Genomic DNA, 22,196 nt, shown 5'->3' with positions numbered 1-22,196 from the left:
TTCTAAGTATAAATTCAATGAGCCAGCTGTCCTGCAACAATCTGTCAAATCGTAAGTTTAAATATACCATTTTTCAAAGTGTAACAGCATGAAATGAGTGAAGCAAAATTTGCATACCTTTTTAAAAAGGAAAAGTATGGGGAACCAAGTGTCTAATCAGCCAAAAAGTGAACAACTCAATTAATTATAATTATTAATAATTAATTTAAAAATTTTTAAACTCAAAATTTAAAAAATTTAAAACAGATTAAGTAAACCTAATTAAAGCCTATAAAACCTTCCTCTTCTCTCCCACATTAACCTACCCACTTTCAACAACCACACACACAAACCCCTCTCTCTCTCCTCATTAGCGTCAGTGCGGTCAATTCCTATCGTCGGAAAAATCCAACTCATCGCATCTTCACTGTGAAAAATTGGAATTCCAGCTTTTCTCTAACTTTCTCTACATTTGGTATGTATGCCTTAGAGATCTCATACAGCAACAGGTACTCACAGAATCTTAAAGGAGGGTAACGTTGTTCTTACGTGATGTGGTGGGGCTTCCAAATGATAGAATAAGTGTGGAAATTTGTTGTGGGATCAAACGAAAGATAGAACTGTTGCTCTCTCCTTACCTTGACTGAACACATTCGTATGGAGAATGTATGGCTCACCACTCACGTTCCCTAGAAACTCAAAATCTATTTCATCATGTGTTGCTCCAGAGGCGTAGATCGTAGCGTAGAAAAGGACCAGAGGCGTAGATTCCATCACATCCAATCGGTCTCTGCCTTGCACTTGGTTCAGCTTTAGAAATTGTTTAAGGAAGGAGTGGTGGAGCACGAGTTGTTCTTGAACAATTACAGAAATATAAAAAAAATTATTTAATATAAAAAAACATCCTAATACTTAACAAAAGAAATATCCAGTTATATTTTATATCTATAGAATTTAAAAAAAATTATGAAATTCTTAAAGAAATAGAGATATTCACATTTGCAATACAAAAAATTTGAAAAATGTATAAAAGAACATCCATTTAGTATGAAAAAGAAACATTCTAATTCTTAAGAGAAGAAAAATCTATGTATATTAACTTATTTTTATTAAGATGAACTTCGAAGTCCAACCCATTAAAAAGTTGGCAGAAATTTGGCTGAACCCCTCTTGGTTCCCTAGCAGAGCACTTTTAAAAAAGGTTGAGTACGTGTTGTCCTATATCAGCTTATAGCTTCCACCCATCAATGTGCAGAAGTCTCCCTAGAGTTGTATGGAGGAAAATTTAAGATGAGAACTTACATGTCGAATGCTTAGTAAAGTTTTTAAGTTGCTACAAGCATGAAAAACTCACTTGGTCAGACTCGTAGCGGCGGTACGGTAACATCAGCTGTGCCAAAGCAATCAACCACCATGAAGAACTTAAAAACTCGAAACTAAATCAAATATCCTGACAATAAACCACAGAACACAGAAATTTCACCTCATACGGATGCAACGAAAACAACATAAATTTTTCAAATAAAAAATGTTGTACTGTAGCAATACCATATTTATCTTGCCTTGTACTAGTAAAAAATCTCATGCAATGTACGAGTTTACAGAGTCCACTGAGAGCAAAACCTAAGAAAACACAAGTCCGATTCATTCAACTGAAACTGTCCAGTAACATGATATAAACAGGATTTTAAATTTTAAAATTTGAACTCAAAAGAAAAATAAAGGAGATGCCACATGTTTTTGTGGAAAAGAAAAATTGAATTGAATCACAAAGTCTGTCACATGATTTCCCTTTCTTTCTAGCATCTCAGTCAATAGCTACCCATGATAATGGCAACTCTGATCATTTTATGATTTTTTTGCTTTTAGTAGATTTGCATTACTCTTGTCTAAGATTTCTTTATTTTCTTTTTTCTACGTATTGATAGTATTGATAGCATTAATCTTTCATCACTGTCATTTCCTTATCTCCAATGAATACTACAAACATTGACATGGCCAAATATAGTTTCATATTCATCACTTTGTTTCAATTGTTCGTAATTTTATAGGTCCCCCTCAAATGCAACTTTTTAAAGCACAAATGAATTCAGTTAGATCACAACCAGATAATTATGCGTTTTTTTCACCTACTCACATTTGTATCAATATAATTTTAATTCCTACATTTCAAAAGGATGATCAGATGCAAAAAAAAAAAAGCAGCTATCACAATTAAGGAAAAAATAGAAATGAAGATATTATCCAAGACTTGTAAATATACCTCATAAGTTTTACCCGCTGGAACAGTTATCTCTTTGTAGTCATCATTTTTGCTGAAAATGAAAAACTTGAAAATTAACATCAAAATAGAGGAAATCATACATGAGTGCAATCTTTAATATTTACCTTGCATCCAAAGCATCGGCAACTTCTGCTGAGATGAAGAAAGGTGCATTTTGCTATGGCTCTCTTAAGTATCTCACTAACTCACTCTATTACTAGAGTAACTAAACCGATATCAGCTACTATTGACTGCCTTAATGCCATAGTTTAATAGTATAACATCTAATGCAACAAATTCAGCTTGCAAGCCCAGGAACGATGCAATAAGATAGTATCATCCTATTCCCTAATATATTACTCAGACAAAAAAAATATATGCATTTATCATTTGTTGCTCCAATAATCTCTTTTTCTCAGGAAGAGAATACAGGTTCTAAATTGTCTTTTCCTTTAAGACAGATTGATACTGTCGAGACATCAACCATGGAAGGTATATTACAGTTAAAATAAATTTTCCATGCATTTCGTAAATTAAACAGAATTTTAGCATGCATTTTAGCATGAATAAGAACCAACAAGAGACCCTTTTGAATTTTAGCATGAATAAGAATCAACAATAATTTAACTATATAAATCAAAACTATTGAATCCTTATGCACATTTCACCCGAGTGTAACGATGACAAGTTATGATAAATATCTAAAAATTTAATTATAAAATATTTATATCAACATCAAAGCATTACTATTTGAAATCCAAGAATTTAACTAACATCTTAAACTATACTCTCATGAGTATATACAAGTACATGCTACTGCATCCCATTGAACTTCGAATAATGTCCTTGTTGTACAACATGTTCTCCACAGCACAAACAAATTTGAGAGAAATAAAAAGGACTTCAGCGAATCATAATGTGATTTCAAATAGTTTAAAACTTACCAAAACAATAAGTTTCAACAATGCAATTATTCATCTCTTATTATTTATACCTGTAATAGCCACTGATGACTTCCATACAGTGGGATCGGAGTCTCATTGCCGTTAATCAATTCTGAATCACCTAGCCCAAATGCTTGTTGCACAGATGCATTTACTTCTGTATTTGACATTGCTAATGTCTCTTGAGAAACCACAGGGTCCTTGGGAAGCTCCTATAAAAAAAGTAATACATGGAGTCAAAATTGCTATCAAGTATAACTACAATATAAAGGTTACCAGTTTATTTTAATTCAAGTAACCACCAATGCAATATTGTATCTTACTGACCTCTTCGATACCAAAGCTAGCTTGCGAGCCACTACTAGTCTTATCACCCAAATCGTCACCGTCATTCCTCACAGGACATTTATCCTTTACATGACCAGCATTGTTGCATTTAGTGCACCTCCGTTTATCCCTCTCCTTTTTCCCCTTGGGTGCTCCTTTTGTCTTGACCACTGAAGGGTCACCAACAAAGTTTGGCATGGGAGAATCTCTTGTTTGTCTTTTCAAACCAGATTTTTTTCTAGTGTTTGGGTCCAACGACAGACTTCATTCATAGTGTCATGGAAAGAAGGGCCATCTTGAGCTCCTAAGAATACCATCCACGTAGCTGCCACTGGCAATGCACCATAGCGCATTAAAAATTCTCTTTCTCTATCTTGCGTAGTGCCTCCAGCAGAACGTTCATCCAGATACTTCTTGGCATCCTTCGACCATTTTTTCAAAAGAAGACTATCTGGCAACTTCTATAAACCTACCCTTTTCATTGCACAAAACATGTGGCTGCAAAGAATGCCTTCACTACTCCACCGACTACATTCACAGTCCATATGCTCAGTATGCGATCATAAAGTACGTCACCAAAATCGTCACCGTCATTCCTCACAGGACATTTATTCTTTACATGACCAGCACTGTTGTATTTAGTGCACCTCTGTTTACCCCTCTCCTTTTTCCCCTTGGGTGCTCCTTTTGTCTTGACCACTGAAGGGTCACCAACAAAGTTTGGCATGGGAGAATCTCTTGTTTGTCTTTTCAAGCCAGATTTTTTTTCTAGTGTTTGGGTCCAACGACAGACTTCATTCATAGTGTCATGGAAAGAAAGACCATCTTGAGCTCCTAAGAATACCATCCACGTAGCTACCACTAGCAATGCACCATAGCGCATTAAAAATTCTCTTTCTCTGTCTTGCGTAGTGCCTCCAGCAGAACGTTCATCCAGATACTTCTAGGCATGCTTCGACCATTTTTTCAAAAGAAGACTATCTGACAACTTCTGTAAACCTACCCTTTTCATTGCACAAAACATGTGGCTGCAAAGAATGCCTTCACTACCCCACCGACTACATTCACAGTCCATATGCTCCGTATGCGATCATAAAGTACGTCACCAAAATCGTCACCGTCATTCCTCACAGGACATTTATTCTTTACATGACCAGCACTGTTGTATTTAGTGCACCTCCGTTTACCCCTCTCCTTTTTCCCCTTGGGTGCTCCTTTTGTCTTGACCACTGAAGGGTCACCAACAAAGTTTGGCATGGGAGAATCTCTTGTTTGTCTTTTCAAGCCAGATTTTTTTTCTAGTGTTTGGGTCCAACGACAGACTTCATTCATAGTGTCATGGAAAGAAGGACCATCTTGAGCTCCTAAGAATACCATCCACGTAGCTGCCACTAGCAATGCACCATAGCGCATTAAAAATTCTCTTTCTCTGTCTTGCGTAGTGCCTCCAGCAGAACGTTCTTCCAGATACTTCTTGGAATGCTTCGACCATTTTTTCAAAAGAAGACTATCTGGCAACTTCTGTAAACCTACCCTTTTCATTGCACAAAACATGTGGCTGCAAAGAATGCCTTCACTACTCCACCGACTACATTCACAGTCCATATGCTCCGTATGCGATCATAAAGTACGTCACCAAAATCGTCACCGTCATTCCTCATAGGACATTTATTCTTTACATGACCAGCACTGTTGTATTTAGTGCACCTCCGTTTACCCCTCTCCTTTTTCCCCTTGGGTGCTCCTTTTGTCTTGACCCCTGAAGGGTCACCAACAAAGTTTGGCATGGGAGAATCTCTTGTTTGTCTTTTCAAGACAGATTTTTTTCTGGTGTTTGGGTCCAACGACAGACTTCATTCATAGTGTCATGGAAAGAAGGACCATCTTGAGCTCCTAAGAATACCATCCACGTAGCTGCCACTGGCAATGCACCATAGCGCATTAAAAATTCTCTTTCTCTGTCTTGCGTAGTGCCTCCAGCAGAACGTTCATCCAGATACTTCTTGGCATGCTTCGACCATTTTTTCAAAAGAAGACTATCTGGCAACTTCTGTAAACCTACCCTTTCCATTGCACAAAACATGTGGCTGTAAAGAATGACTTCACTACTCCACCGACTACATTCACAGTCCATATGCTCAGTATGCGATCATAAAGTACGTCACCAAAATCGTCACCGTCATTCCTCACAGGACATTTATTCTTTACATGACCAGCACTGTTGTATTTAGTGCACCTCCATTTACCCCTCTCCTTTTTCCCCTTGGGTGCTCCTTTTGTCTTGACCACTGAAGGGTCACCAACAAAGTTTGGCATGGGAGAATCTCTTGTTTGTCTTTTCAAGCCAGATTTTTTTCTAGTGTTTGGGTCCAACGACAGACTTCATTCATAGTTTCATGGAAAAAAGGACCATCTTGAGCTCCTAAGAATACCATCCACGTAGCTGCCACTGGCAATGCACCATAGCGCATTAAAAATTCTCTTTCTCTGTCTTGCGTAGTGCCTCCAGCAGAACGTTCATCCAGATAATTCTTGGCATCCTTCGACCATTTTTTCAAAAGAAGACTATCTGACAACTTCTGTAAACCTACCCTTTTCATTGCACAAAACATGTGGCTGCAAAGAATGCCTTCGCTACTCCACCGACTACATTCACAGTCCATATGCTCAGTATGCGATCATAAAGTACGTCACCAAAATCGTCACCGTCATTCCTCACAGGACATTTATTCTTTACATGACCAGCACTGTTGTATTTAGTGCACCTCCGTTTACCCCTCTCCTTTTTCCCCTTGGGTGCTCCTTTTGTCTTGACCACTGAAGGGTCACCAACAAAGTTTGGCATGGGAGAATCTCTTGTTTGTCTTTTTAAGCCAGATTTTTTTATAGTGTTTGGGTCCAACGACAGACTTCATTCATAGTGTCATGGAAAGAAGGACCATCTTGAGCTCCTAAGAATACCATCCACGAAGCTGCCACTGGCAATGCTCCATAGCGCATTAAAAATTCTCTTTCTCTGTCTTGCGTAGTGCCTCCAGCAGAACGTTCATCCAGATACTTCTTGGCATGCTTTGACCATTTTTTCAAAAGAAGACTATCTGGCAACTTCTGTAAACCTACCCTTTTCATTGCACAAAACATGTGGCTGCAAAGAATGCCTTCACTACTTCACCGACTACATTCACAGTCCATATGCTCAGTATGCGATCATAAAGTACGTCACCAAAATCGTCACCGTCATTCCTCACAGGACATTTATTCTTTACATGACTAGCACTGTTGTATTTAGTGCACCTCCGTTTACCCCTCTCCTTTTTCCCGTTGGGTGCTCCTTTTGTCTTTATCCACTGAAGGGTCACCAACAAAGTTTGGCATGGGAGAATCTCTTGTTTGTCTTTTCAAACCAGATTTTTTTCTAGTGTTTGGGTCCAACGACACACTTCATTCATAATGTCATGGAAAGAAGGACCATCTTGAGCTCCTAAGAATACCATCCACGTAGCTGCCACTGGCAATGCACCATAGCGCATTAAAAATTCTCTTTCTTTGTCTTGCGTAGTGCCTCCAGCAGAACGTTCATCCAGATACTTCTTGGCATCCTTCGACCATTTTTTCAAAAGAAGACTATCTGGCAACTTCTGTAAACCTACCCTTTTCATTGCACAAAACATGTGGCTGCAAAGAATGCCTTCACTACTCCACCGACTACATTCACAGTCCATATGCTCAGTATGCGATCATAAAGTACGTCACCAAAATCATCACCGTCATTCCTCACAGGACATTTATTCTTTACATGACCAGCACTGTTGTATTTAGTGCACCTCCGTTTACCCCTCTCCTTTTTCCCCTTGGGTGCTCCTTTTGTCTTGACCACTGAAGGGTCACCAACAAAGTTTGGCATGGGAGAATCTCTTGTTTGTCTTTTCAAGCCAGATTTTTTTCTAGTGTTTGGGTCCAACGACAGACTTCATTCATAGTGTCATGGAAAGAAGGACCATCTTGAGCTCCTAAGAATACCATCCACGTAGCTGCCACTGGCAATGCACCATAGCGCATTAAAAATTCTCTTTCTCTGTCTTGCGTAGTGCCTCCAGTAGAACGTTCATCCAGATACTTCTAGGCATGCTTCGACCATTTTTTCAAAAGAAGACTATCTGACAACTTCTGTAAACCTACCCTTTTCATTGCACAAAACATGTGGCTGCAAAGAATGCCTTCACTACCCCACCGACTACATTCACAGTCCATATGCTCAGTATGCGATCATAAAGTACGTCACCAAAATCGTCACCGTCATTCCTCACAGGACATTTATTCTTTACATGACCAGCACTGTTGTATTTAGTGCACCTCCGTTTACCCCACTCCTTTTTCCCCTTGGGTGCTCCTTTTGTCTTGACCACTGAAGGGTCACCAACAAAGTTTGGCATGGGAGAATCTCTTGTTTGTCTTTTCAAGCCAGATTTTTTTTCTAGTGTTTGGGTCCAACGACAGACTTCATTCATAGTGTCATGGAAAGAAGGACCATCTTGAGCTCCTAAGAATACCATCCAGGTAGCTGCCACTAGCAATGCACCATAGCGCATTAAAAATTCTCTTTCTCTGTCTTGCGTAGTGCCTCCAGCAGAACGTTCATCCAGATACTTCTTGGAATGTTTCGACCATTTTTTCAAAAGAAGACTATCTGGCAACTTCTGTAAACCTACCCTTTTCATTGCACAAAACATGTGGCTGCAAAGAATGCCTTCACTACTCCACCGACTACATTCACAGTCCATATGCTCCGTATGCGATCATAAAGTACGTCACCAAAATCGTCACCGTCATTCTTCATAGGACATTTATTCTTTACATGACCAGCACTGTTGTATTTAGTGCACCTCCGTTTACCCCTCTCCTTTTTCCCCTTGGGTGCTCCTTTTGTCTTGACCCCTGAAGGGTCACCAACAAAGTTTGGCATGGGAGAATCTCTTGTTTGTCTTTTCAAGCCAGATTTTTTTCTGGTGTTTGGGTCCAACGACAGACTTCATTCATAGTGTCATGGAAAGAAGGACCAACTTGAGCTCCTAAGAATACCATCCACGTAGCTGCCACTGGCAATGCACCATAGCGCATTAAAAATTCTCTTTCTCTGTCTTGCGTAGTGCCTCCAGCAGAACGTTCATCCAGATACTTCTTGGCATGCTTCGACCATTTTTTCAAAAGAAGACTATCTGGCAACTTCTGTAAACCTACCCTTTTCATTGCACAAAACATGTGGCTGTAAAGAATGCCTTCACTACTCCACCGACTACATTCACAGTCCATATGCTCAGTATGCGATCATAAAGTACGTCACCAAAATCGTCACCGTCATTCCTCACAGGACATTTATTCTTTACATGACCAGCACTGTTGTATTTAGTGCACCTCCGTTTACCCCTCTCCTTTTTCCCCATGGGTGCTCCTTTTGTCTTGACCACTGAAGGGTCACCAACAAAGTTTGGCATGGGAGAATCTCTTGTTTGTCTTTTCAAGCCAGATTTTTTTCTAGTGTTTGGGTCCAACGACAGACTTCATTCATAGTTTCATGGAAAGAAGGACACTCTTGAGCTCCTAAGAATACCATCCACGTAGCTGCCACTGGCAATGCACCATAGCGCATTAAAAATTCTCTTTCTCTGTCTTGCGTAGTGCCTCCGGCAGAACGTTCATCCAGATACTTCTTGGCATCCTTCGACCATTTTTTCAAAAGAAGACTATCTGACAACTTCTGTAAACCTACCCTTTTCATTGCACAAAACATGTGGCTGCAAAGAATGCCTTCGCTACTCCACCGACTACATTCACAGTCCATATGCTCAGTATGCGATCATAAAGTACGTCACCAAAATCGTCACCGTCATTCCTCACAGGACATTTATTCTTTACATGACCAGCACTGTTGTATTTAGTGCACCTCCGTTTATCCGTCTCCTTTTTCCCCTTGGGTGCTCCTTTTGTCTTGACCACTGAAGGGTCACCAACAAAGTTTGGCATGGGAGAATCTCTTATTTGTCTTTTTAAGCCAGATTTTTTTTCTAGTGTTTGGGTCCAACGACAGACTTCATTCATAGTGTCATGGAAAGAAGGACCATCTTGAGCTCCTAAGAATACCATCCATGTAGCTGCCACTGGGAATGCACCAAAGCGCATTAAAAATTCTCTTTCTCTGTCTTGCGTAGTGCCTCCAGCAGAACGTTCATCCAGATACTTCTTGGCATGCTTCGACCATTTTTTCAAAAGAAGACCATCTGGCAATTTCTGTAAACCTACCCTTTTCATTGCACAAAACTTGTGGCTGCAAAGAATGCCTTCACTACTCCACCGACTACATTCACAGTCCATATGCTCAGTATGCGATCATAAAGTACGTCACCAAAATCGTCACCGCCATTCCTCACAGGACATTTATTCTTTACATGACCAGCACTGTTGTATTTAGTGCACCTCCGTTTACCCGTCTCCTTTTTCCCCTTGGGTGCTCCTTTTGTCTTGACCACTGAAGGGTCACCAACAAAGTTTGGCATGGGAGAATCTCTTGTTTGTCTTTTCAAGCCAGATTTTTTTTCTAGTGTTTGGGTCCAACGACAGACTTCATTCATAGTGTCATGGAAAGAAGGACCATCTTGAGCTCCTAAGAATACCATCCACGTAGCTGCCACTGGCAATGCACCAGAGCGCATTAAAAATTCTCTTTCTCTGTCTTGCGTAGTGCCTCCAGCAGAATGTTCATCCAGATACTTCTTGGCATCTTTCGACCATTTTTTCAAAAGAAGACTATCTGGCAACTTCTGTAAACCTACCCTTTTCATTACACAAAACATGTGGCTGCAAAGAATGCTTTCAATACTCCACCGACTACATTCACAGTCCATATGCTCAGTATGCGATCATAAAGTACGTCAGCAAAATCGTCACCGTCATTCCTCACAGGACATTTATTCTTTACATGACCAGCACTGTTGTATTTAGTGCACCTCCGTTTACCCCTCTCCTTTTTCCCCTTGGGTCCTCCTTTTGTCTTTATCCACTGAAGGGTCACCAACAAAGTTTGGCATGGGAGAATCTCTTGTTTGTCTTTTCAAACCGGATTTTTTTCTAATGTTTGGGTCCAACGACACACTTCATTCATAATGTCATGGAAAGAAGGACCATCTTGAGCTCCTAAGAATACCATCCACGTAGCTGCCACTGGCAATGCACCATAGCGCATTAAAAATTCTCTTTCTTTGTCTTGCGTAGTGCTTCCAGCAGAACGTTCATCCAGATACTTCTTGGCATCCTTCGACCATTTTTTCGAAAGAAGACTATCTGGAAACTTCTGTAAACCTACCCTTTTCATTGCACAAAACATGTGGCTGCAAACAATGCCTTCACTACTCCACCGACTACATTCACAGTCCATATGCTCAGTATGCGATCATAAAGTACGTCACCAAAATCATCACCGTCATTCCTCACAGGACATTTATTCTTTACATGACCAGCACTGTTGTATTTAGTGCACCTCCGTTTACCCCTCTCCTTTTTCCCCTTGGGTGCTCCTTTTGTCTTGACCACTGAAGGGTCACCAACAAAGTTTGGCATGGGAGAATCTCTTGTTTGTCTTTTTAAGCCAGATTTTTTTTATAGTGTTTGGGTCCAACGACAGACTTCATTCATAGTGTCACGGAAAGAAGGACCATCTTGAACTCCTAAGAATACCATCCACGTAGCTGCCACTGGCAATGCACCATAGCGCATTAAAAATTCTCTTTCTCTGTCTTGCGTAGTGCCTCCAGCAGAACGTTCATCCAGATACTTCTTGGCATGCTTCGACCATTTTTTCAAAAGAAGACTATCTGGCAACTTCTGTAAACCTACCCTTTTCATTGCACAAAATATGTGGTTGCAAAAAATGCCTTCACTACTCCACCGACTACATTCACAGTCCATATGCTCAGTATGCGATCATAAAGTACGTCACCAAAATCGTCACCGTCATTCCTCACAGGACATTTATACTTTACATGACCAGCACTGTTGTATTTAGTGCACCTCCGTTTACCCCTCTCCTTTTTCCCCTTGGGTGCTCCTTTTGTCTTGAGCACTGAAGGGTCACCAACAAAGTTTGGCATGGGAGAATCTCTTGTTTGTCTTTTCAAACCAGATTTTTTTCTAGTGTTTGGGTCCAACGACAGACTTCATTCATAGTTTCATGGAAAGAAGGACCATCTTGAGCTCCTAAGAATACCATCCACGTAGCTGCCACTGGCAATGCACCATAGCGCATTAAAAATTCTCTTTCTCTGTGTTGCGTAGTTTCTCCAGCAGAACGTTCATCCAGATACTTCTTGGCATCCTTCGACCATTTTTTCCAAAGAAGACTATCTGACAACTTCTGTAAACCTACCCTTTTCATTGCACAAAACATGTGGCTGCAAAGAATGCCTTCGCTACTCCACCGACTACATTCACAGTCCATATGCTCAGTATGCGATCATAAAGTACGTCACCAAAATCGTCACCGTCATTCCTCACAGGACATTTATTCTTTACATGACCAGCACTGTTGTATTTAGTGCACCTCCGTTTACCCCTCTCCTTTTTCCCCTTGGGTGCTCCTTTTGTCTTGACCACTGAAGGGTCACCAACAAAGTTTGGCATGGGAGAATCTCTTGTTTGTCTTTTTAAGCCAGATTTTTTTCCTAGTGTTTGGGTCCAACGACAGACTTCATTCATAGTGTCATGGAAAGAAGGACCATCTTGAGCTCCTAAGAATACCATCCACGTAGCTGCCACTGGCAATGCACCATAGCGCATTAAAAATTCTCTTTCTTTGTCTTGCGTAGTGCCTCCAGCAGAACGTTCATCCAGATACTTCTTGGCATGCTTCGACCATTTTTTCAAAAGAAGACTATCTGACAACTTCTGTAAACCTACCCTTTTCATTGCACAAAACATGTGGCTGCAAAGAATGCCTTCACTACTCCACCGACTACATTCACAGTCCATATGCTCAGTATGCGATCATAAAGTACGTCACCAAAATCGTCACCGTCATTCCTCACAGGACATTTATTCTTTACATGACCAGCACTGTTGTATTTGGTGCACCTCCGTTTACCCCTCTCCTTTTTCCCCTTGGGTGCTCCTTTTGTCTTGACCACTGAAGGGTCACCAACAAAGTTTGGCATGGGAGAATCTCTTGTTTGTCTTTTCAAGCCAGAGTGTTTGGGTCCAACGACAGACTTCATTCATAGTTTCATGGAAAGAAGGACCATCTTGAGCTCCTAAGAATACCATCCACGTAGCTGCCACTGGCAATGCACCATAGCGCATTAAAAATTCTCTTTCCCTGTCTTGCGTAGTGCCTCCAGCAGAACGTTCATCCAGATACTTCTTGGCATCCTTCGACCATTTTTTCAAAAGAAGACTATCTGACAACTTCTGTAAACCTACCCTTTTCATTGCACAAAACATGTGGCTGCAAAGAATGCCTTCGCTACTCCACCGACTACATTCACAGTCCATATGCTCAGTATGCGATCATAAAGTACGTCACCAAAATCGTCACCGTCATTCCTCACAGGACATTTATTCTTTACATGACCAGCACTGTTGTATTTAGTGCACCTCCGTTTACCCTTCTCCTTTTTCCCTTTGGGTGCTCCTTTTGTCTTGACCACTGAAGGGTCACCAACAAAGTTTGGCATGGGAGAATCTCTTGTTTGTCTTTTTAAGCCAGATTTTTTTTTTAGTGTTTGGGTCCAACGACAGACTTCATTCATAGTGTCATGGAAAGAAGGACCATCTTGAGCTCCTAAGAATACCATCCACGTAGCTGCCACTGGAAATGCACCATAGCACATTAAAAATTCTCTTTCTCTGTCTTGCGTAGTGCCTCCAGCAGAACGTTCATCCAGATACTTCTTGGCATGCTTCGACCATTTTTTCAAAAGAAGACTATCTGGCAACTTCTGTAAACCTACCCTTTTCATTGCACAAAAGATGTGGCTGCAAAGAATGCCTTCACTACTCCACCGACTACATTCACAGTCCATATGCTCAGTATGCGATCATAAAGTACGTCACCAAAATCGTCACCATCATTCCTCACAGGACATTTATTCTTTACATGACCAGCACTGTTGTATTTAGTGCACCTCCGTTTACCCCTCTCCTTTTTCCCCTTGGGTGCTCCTTTTGTCTTGACCACTGAAGGGTCACCAACAAAGTTTGGCATGGGAGAATCTCTTGTTTGTCTTTTCAAGCCAGATTTTTTTCTAGTGTTTGGGTCCAACGACAGACTTCATTCATAGTTTCATGGAAAGAAGGACCATCTTGAGCTCCTAAGAATATCATCCACGTAGCTGCCACTGGCAATGCACCATAGCGCATTAAAAATTCTCTTTCTCTGTCTTGCGTAGTGCCTCCAGCAGAACGTTCATCCAGATACTTCTTGGCATCCTTCGACCATTTTTTCAAAAGAAGACTATCTGACAACTTCTGTAAACCTACCCTTTTCATTGCACAAAACATGTGGCTGCAAAGAATGCCTTCGCTACTCCACCGACTACATTCACAGTCCATATGCTTAGTATGCGATCATAAAGTACGTCACCAAAATCGTCACCGTCATTCCTCACAGGACATTTATTCTTTACATGACCAGCACTGTTGTATTTAGTGCACCTCCGTTTACCCCTCTCCTTTTTCCCCTTGGGTGCTCCTTTTGTCTTGACCACTGAAGGGTCACCAACAAAGTTTGGCATGGGAGAATCTCTTGTTTGTCTTTTCAAGCCAGATATTTTTCTAGTGTTTGTGTCCAACGACAGACTTCATTCATAGTGTCATGGAAAGAAGGACCATCTTGAGCTCCTAAGAATACCATCCACGTAGCTGCCACTGGCAATGCACCATAGCGCATTAAAAATTCTCTTTCTGTGTCTTGCGTAGTGCCTCCAGCAGAACGTTCATCCAGATACTTCTTGGCATCCTTCGACCATTTTTTCAAAAGAAGACTATTTGACAACTTCTGTAAACCTACCCTTTTCATTGCACAAAAAATGTGGCTGCAAAGAATGCCTTCGCTACTCCACCGACTACATTCACAGTCCATATGCTCCGTATGCGATCATAAAGTACGTCACCAAAATCGTCACCATCATTCCTCACAGGACATTTATTCTTTACATGACCAGCACTGTTGTATTTAGTGCACCTCCGTTTACCCCTCTCCTTTTTCCCCTTGGGTGCTCCTTTTGTCTTGACCACTGAAGGGTCACCAACAAAGTTTGGCATGGGAGAATCTCTTGTTTATCTTTTGAAGCCAGATTTTTTTTCTAGTGTTTGGGTCCAACGACAGACTTCATTCATAGTGTCATGGAAAGAAGGACCATCTTGAGCTCCTAAGAATACCATCCACGTAGCTGCCACTGGCAATGCACCATAGCGCATTAAAAATTCTCTTTCTCTGTCTTGCGTAGTGCCTCCAGCAGAACGTTCATCCAGATACTTCTTGGCATCCTTCGACCATTTTTTCAAAAGAAGACTATCTGGCAACTTCTGTAAACCTACCCTTTTCATTGCACAAAAGATGTGGCTGCAAAGAATGCCTTCACTACTCCACCGACTACATTCACAGTCCATATGCTCAGTATGCGATCATAAAGTACGTTATATTATATATATATATATATATATATATATATATATATATATATATAATATGTTGCCTCCTGCCACACTCCTTAACTTTTAACACAACAGTGGTTGATATGTTTTCCTCATTTATTACATCTAATGCAACCACTCCTTGAATCTCCTTTTTTTCTTCTCCAAGAATCTCCCTTGTGTAAAAATTGGTAGCAGAAAGCTCCAATGTTTCTAGCTCAGTAGTTAGAATGGGCTCCCCATACAGTGTCTTAAATTAAGAAACTAATTCATTGTTTCTATAGTCTCTAAGAGCATGTTCAAGATTTTTGACTAACTCTAGAAGACTTTGGCGAATGCAAATAAACCTCTTGATGAAGTTTATCGCCTCACACCTTGATGTTGTTATAAATTCAGCACATAATTTATCCCTCAAGTAAGCGCTTGCCCAACTTTTCCTCTTCTCATATTCATTTAGAACCCATTCATTTTTCTCCAACCCATATTTTTTTTATCATATTCTCCCAATATTCTTCAAATTCATCCGGATGCCATGGAGCATACAAACATCTTCTGAAGTCTTTGGAAAAATTTTTGTTTTTTATGTTTGCCGTTACATTCTTCTGAATGTGCCAACCACATAATCGGTGAGTTACATCTGGGAAGATTTCTCAAATTGCTGCCTTCATTGCTTCATCACCGTCTCTGACCACAACACTAGGAGACTTGTTCAGCATGACTTTTAGAAAGTTTTGCAACAACCACGTATATGTTGCTGTTCGTTTATCCTCTACCAAGGCAAAGCCAAATATAAATGTTTGGCAGTGATGGTTACAACCTGAGAAGATTACCAACAGCCTTCTGTACTTATTCTTCCGGTAGGTTGTATCGAATGCAAGCACATCTCCAAAGCACTGATAATCGGACCTGTAAATGCTGTCTTCCCAAAATAAATTTGCCAGCCGACCTTCATCAGTAGCACTGTACCTTGCCATGGCCATCGGGTCGACATTGGCTTTTCTAAGTTGATAGCTAATCGTCGCATTGGAATCCCCACCAATGAGCTTTGCATGACGAGTTCTTTGAAAGTGATTATCTAGGTCCTTCTTTGTGAACCTGACATTGGCATAACCACCGGCTTAGCCTACCATTAATCCCATTATTTTAGAGGTTGGAAGACCATGAACATGCATGGTATTCGCCTGAGCTTTTTGTGCCTCAGTCAACCCTCGGTGGTTTGGAATTAGGTGTACCAAGCATTGTGGGACAAGATCGTGATTGTGCTTCTCGACTAATTTTTTAACCCTCCAAGTCGAAGTTTTGGTGTCAAAATACACCACAAGCATGGCTTCACAAACAGTGCGAGTCAGCGCTCTATGCTCTCTCTTCCTACTCGAACTAGATATGTATTTCTCGGCTCTCTTTCCTTCCTTGCTGCAAAAAAACCTCCTTCTACGCTGTGTTCCATCTTTTCCACGTGATGTATCACCCTTGCGAACTCCAAACCCGAGACACCTCGCATAACGTATATACAAGTTATAAGCTGCATCCGATGTTTCAAAGGTCTAGTTTATAATATCATCGGCCGTCACAGACCCACACTTACTACTGCTGCCACCGCAATCACAAGTGCAGTTAACATTTTCTTCCACACCAGTCATCATGCAATCTTCTACATTGTCTTGTGAACTAAGTGGTTCCGAGTCAACATTCATTGCACCCTAATAAGATGAAACAAAGGGCAATAAATAACAGTTTTCTATTAAAAGCTATTAGTATTAATTAATTAAAACCTTTGAAAGTGACTGACTATTACTCGTTGTGATAATTCTTTGCTCTGATCCATTAGATGAAATAAAGAATAATCAGAAAATGAAGTAGCAAAAATACTTGGTCCTATCAAATGCAAAAAATATGCAAGCTAAGCTAGTGAATGAAGGGTGATGCTTAAAAAATGTATTTAACTGAAATTTGTCTTTTTAAAATAATCAAACAAACCTACTTAAAATATATATCTTCTTTATTAAGAACAAGTTACGGGGCATTGGCAAGTTGCTCGTGTGATTGTTTTAACACAAACAAATTTAATCTTCTATGTCAAATCGAATATCTCTCAAGATATATATGTTTAGTAATTTTGAATTCATTATAAAAATATCTTCTCACTTCTAAACACTAAACTCTAGATCAATCAAGACTTAGCTTTCACTCTGTTCGTTACATTCATGTTCAACAATTCAACCTTAGCTTCTTTTATTTATTTATGTATAGTATTGTATGTATCCACTACTATCCAAAAAGGCAGAAGGGGAAGGAAATTGCATCTTTAATTTATTTAGTGCTAAGTGGCCTTAGTAGTTGAAAAGAGAAGGGTACATCTCTTGGTGGATTTCAAAAGAAGAAAGCATAACCTTTGATTATTTAATTTTATTTATAGATACAACTCAAAATAATTGCTGTTTCTTTCTTGTATAAAGGTTGGGACTTAAAAGTGGAGTTATTGTGAATCACTCTCTCTGTATATGTTTTTCATGGTAGAATGGAACCAAAAGCAAAGTTAAATGAGAGCGTAGGGTTAGAAAGACAGTTGCATAGATAGAAATAAATTGGTTTGTACTTGTAGTGACTAGTGAATAATAATGATAAGTACATATGGATAGAGAGCCAAAGCAAAAAAGATTCCCATTATGTTAAGTCTTAGACCATGGACCATATCTTGAGTTGATATTTGAAATTTTCTTGTACTAATAATGGCTAAGAAGATAAACAGAAATATATATTTTTTCATAATTTATTATTAAAAATTCACAAATAATCAACAACAAAATATAGTAAAAAAGTATAAATAAAAAATTCCAGCATAAGCAAAGCAGTCAAAATCAACCATAAACATCTCAAAATTAGAAAAATTTCAGCTATCCAGCACAATACAATGAAGCATGCACTATAACACCATCAACAATTCAGAATCAGAAAATCAGCAACCACAAACACCAATCCAAAATCAGAATAAATCAGCATAAACAACACGAGATAGAATTGTGGCAATGTTTTTATTTTGAATCAATAACAGCAAAATAATTCACCAAAATAACAAGTACAATAGATTGGATTGAAAATCAGCAACCAGAATCACCAATCCAAAATCAGAATAAATTAGCATAAACAACACAAGATAGAATTGTGGCAATGTTTTTATTTTGAATCAATAACAGCAAAACAATTCACCAAAATAACAAGTACAACAAATTGGATTTAAAAATAATCTCAGTAGAATTAATAAATTAAACAATTGAATTTATAACTCATCAACACATAAATCAAATAAAAATTCAAAAATTAATATCTCAAAACTCAGAATCATCAATAATACATATGTATATTCATAATAAATTTCAGATTTCAGATGAACAGAGTCAGAGAGAGTTAGTCTGAGACTTGAGACCTGAGGGTTGAGAATTTGAAAATTTTGGCCGGAGATAAATTGCGACCGCGAGAAACCACACGGAAAAGAGAAGCAACGACGGCAAGACACAGTGTGGAGAAGAGATGCAGAAACGACGAGGACCGGAGAAGCAGAAACGACGCTGGGGAGAAAAGGAGAAGCAGCGATGACCCATGACGAAGGGCGGAGAAGCGGTGCCGCCAACCCACAGCGAGGAGCAGAGAAGTGGTGACGACGACCCACGGCGAGGACTGGCAAGAGACAAAGAGGGCGACAGAGAGAGAAGGGAGAGAAGGGTTTGGCGATGACAACGATGCGGGGCTGTGGGGGTTGCGGTGGCCACGTGTTCGGTAGCTGTGGGTGGTTAGGATTTTTTTTCTTTCAATTTCAATTTCTTCAGTTTCAGAGAGGAGGGGACGAGGGAGAGGGAGTGGGAGTGGGGTGGGCTGTGGGTCTTGGGTAGCCATTTATGGTTTTTTGTTTTTTTTTAAAACTATGAAACGACGCAGTTTTGGAGGATACAATGAACCGAAAAATCTTTAAAAAACTGGCCAGTTCTAACGGTTCATTGGTTAATCGTTGGTTTGACCAATTTTTAGACTAGTATTTTGTTGAACAGTTTATGAGTCTAACCGAACCAGTTTGATAAAAAAATGGGTTTTATTCTGGTTAGTTAAAAAATTAAAAAAAATCGATTCATTAAAACGTGCAATAATATGACGACACCTAAGCGTCTTTACAAAAAGACGATTTATGCATCTTTATCGAAGCATCCCCCAAAAGTATAAGGTGTGCCAGCCACCTCATGTAGGCTACAAGCAACTTACCGAAGACATAATAGTATTAGAAGAATTTCAAGTGTAGCAAGTACTTGGTGTACTTATCTGGTTGCCTTGGTCCATTTTCTACCCATTCCACTTCTCCCTTCTCCTTCCTTCCATTCATTCATTCAATTTCTCAAATCACATTTCACATCCACGCTCTCTTTCTCTCATCGCCTGCAAGAGCTTGTTTTGTCTTCCACTTCTGTATGCTATCTATTCCCTTAGATTCGGATCATTGATTCAATATGTGCATTCTAGGATTCATTGAATTAACAAGTTTCAATTTTCAACCTTTTTGGTTTAATAATGTGCTTTTTGGAGGGGAAATAAAAAAGATCTTGAATTTTGGTGGTTAGATAATAATAAAATTATGAAAGAATAAAAAAAATAAAAAATAGTATTGTTGTCATAGACTAAAGTGAAAAAGTGGTTTAATAGATAGTTTGAATAATGTTGTAAAAAAATTCAAATTTTTGAGAGATTGATTGAAGTTTCTAGCTTTGATTTTGTGTAAAAATCAGGATTTGAGCAATGGAAAAGAGAAAATCATCAGCAAAGCCACCTCTAAAGAAGCGAATGGATAAGCTTGACACTGTCTTTAGCTGCCCTTTCTACAATCACGGTAGCAGTGTCGAATGCCGAACGTAAGCGATTTCGTTTAGCGTTTGTAGAGGATTCCATGCTTTGTATTTCCTTGGAGGATTAATTGTTGGGATTCTTTTGAACAGTGATATGAAGAACTTGATAGGAGAAGCTTCTTGCAGGATTTGCCAAGAGAGCTTTAGCACTACTGTCACAGGTTTGTTTCTGAAAACATCGAAGTTTTAACCGATCATCTGAACTCATTTTAAATCTGCTAATGATCTTAGAATGTTTGTTGTCTTTTGCAGCTTTATCTGAACCAATCGACATGTAAGTTAAATATTTCTATAGAAAATTTCTTCGCTTTGTCTTACAAACATAACCACTTGATTGACTCAAGAAGCTATTCATTTGAACAATGCAGATACAGTGAATGGATTGATGAATGTGAATGGGTGAACAACCCTGAAGATGATGGTGCTTAGTAGCGGATGGAAAATTCTGTATTTGTGTCAGCTCCTACTGGTGCAACTACCTATATTACTCTTTAGTCTTTAATAGAGTTTGTAAAACTACATGTACGCTAAAAACAATGAGAATAATTGCTATTGCAATCTGTGTTTGTCTCGTGTCAATTTTCAATGCGCAAATAGCTAATTATGTTTTCCATTAAGGAAAGACAAGGTCTTACATGTTATGATTGTTTAATAAAACCTACTTCTGAAAGTGTCTCATTACGGACGAGGTTTTTAGTATTATCATTGTCTTTTGAATGAAATTGGTTATATAAATTAAACGATATTATTGTATCCTATAATGCTTATGTCTAAAATATCTTCTATCTCATACAAAAATTTTTTAGGTTTCTTTTTGTCCATGATTACTGATCTATCATCATAACCAAATGTTTTACAATCTCTCAGTTCACATCACGTCTAAATTACCTAACACGAAATTCTACCATTATTTTGATAATAACGCCATTACACAATAAATATATATTATCATCTCGAATGTTCATTCTTTACCATTCGATCTTCTATTTCATTCAACATAACTAATTTAACTAGAATGGAATAATATTTAATGATAATCAGGTACCTCTCTTATCTATCAACTTTAGTTTTCACTTTTTTTGTTTTAAACCTTTTTTTCACACATGGACTTTTAAATAACAAATTTATAAAACCTAAAATGTTTCATAATAAAAGCCAGAGCAAATTGGCGAAAATTGCCAGAGAGATTTTCATGAAATAACTTACGTACCAATAAAAATACAAAAATACAGTACATAATTTAGTGTTATTCATTATTTTAAGCGCACAAATATGATATATGTTAAAAGAAAAAGAGAAAGACTAATAATAAGGGTAATTCAGGTTAATAAACCAATATCCATATAATTTATTTTACGTGAATCACCCAAAACAAAAAATCACCCCATGCATATAACTATATAAATCGAATTAGTCTAATTCGATTTTCAAACTATAGTAGTAAATCGAATTAAACTGTGTCGATTTATTAGGAAAATGGGTCTTAGGCATAAATCGAATTGAACCATTTCGATTTAAAGTTGCTCCCACTAAATCGAATAAAGGCTATTCGATTTACATTACAAGAATTTTCGTTCTAGATGCCAATAGTAAATCGAATAAGGATAATTCGATTTATACAAAATGGTGGCTATTGTAAATCGAACCAGACTTTGTTAATTTACAATATATTGAACTATATGTATAAATCGAATTTGGGGAATTTGATTTAGTGTGAAACCAACCTATATAAATATTAATTTTTATTATAAAAAAGAATACTTAAAAGTTTTTAATTTTTATATGTTATTTTTAAGTTAATAAATAAATAAATAAATAAATATTAATTTTATTATAATAGTAAAAAATTATAGCATACTAAAATAGAGTAATAGAAAAAATTACTATATAATATAAAAAAATATACTAGGAAAGGTATAAAAAATATTATAACAAATTTAAAAAGATAATATTATAATTTAATATCATATTTTTTTAGTAATTATCTATCTAAAAGTGATTTTAACTAATACTATCCAAACAATATTTATTTTATTAAAATTAATTTTACTATAAAATGGTCAAACATAAATTAATTTCAACTCCTATTTATATGCATTTGCAAAATAGTAATATGTC

The 22,196-nt window shown here is 38.4% G+C and overlaps 2 protein-coding genes and 1 pseudogene across 3 annotated transcripts; 1 reads left to right on the top strand and 2 right to left on the bottom strand.

Annotated features, from left to right (window-relative positions):
* Positions 1 to 4,521: 4,521 nt before the first annotated feature.
* LOC148579540 (uncharacterized) lies at positions 4,522 to 5,118 on the bottom strand. Its single transcript, XM_088490550.1, has one exon. It carries the CDS (start codon positions 5,116 to 5,118, stop codon positions 4,522 to 4,524), a length of 597 nt encoding a protein of 198 aa, XP_088346676.1.
* An 8,395-nt stretch (positions 5,119 to 13,513) lies between these two features.
* On the bottom strand, positions 13,514 to 14,109 carry LOC148579539 (uncharacterized; annotated as a pseudogene).
* Positions 14,110 to 19,971: 5,862 nt separating this feature from the next.
* On the top strand, positions 19,972 to 20,507 carry LOC107624203 (transcription elongation factor 1 homolog). Of its 2 annotated transcripts, none has more exons than XM_016326686.3 (4): positions 19,972 to 20,084; positions 20,169 to 20,239; positions 20,331 to 20,352; positions 20,447 to 20,507. In XM_016326686.3, exons 1-4 carry the CDS (start codon positions 19,972 to 19,974, stop codon positions 20,505 to 20,507), a joined length of 267 nt encoding a protein of 88 aa, XP_016182172.1. The 2 variants fall into 2 exon arrangements, with proteins under 2 accessions (XP_016182172.1, XP_088339852.1); XM_088483726.1 differs by having other exon boundaries at positions 20,169 to 20,260; positions 20,314 to 20,352; positions 20,447 to 20,481.
* Positions 20,508 to 22,196: the final 1,689 nt, after the last annotated feature.

Source organism: Arachis ipaensis, chromosome B10 (genome assembly GCF_059453495.1).
Source record: "Arachis ipaensis isolate K30076 ecotype BB chromosome B10, ASM5945349v1, whole genome shotgun sequence".
Classification (NCBI taxonomy): domain Eukaryota; kingdom Viridiplantae; phylum Streptophyta; class Magnoliopsida; order Fabales; family Fabaceae; genus Arachis; species Arachis ipaensis.
Note: the sequence above shows the minus strand (reverse complement) of the source record. Positions and strands in the feature narration are given on the sequence as shown.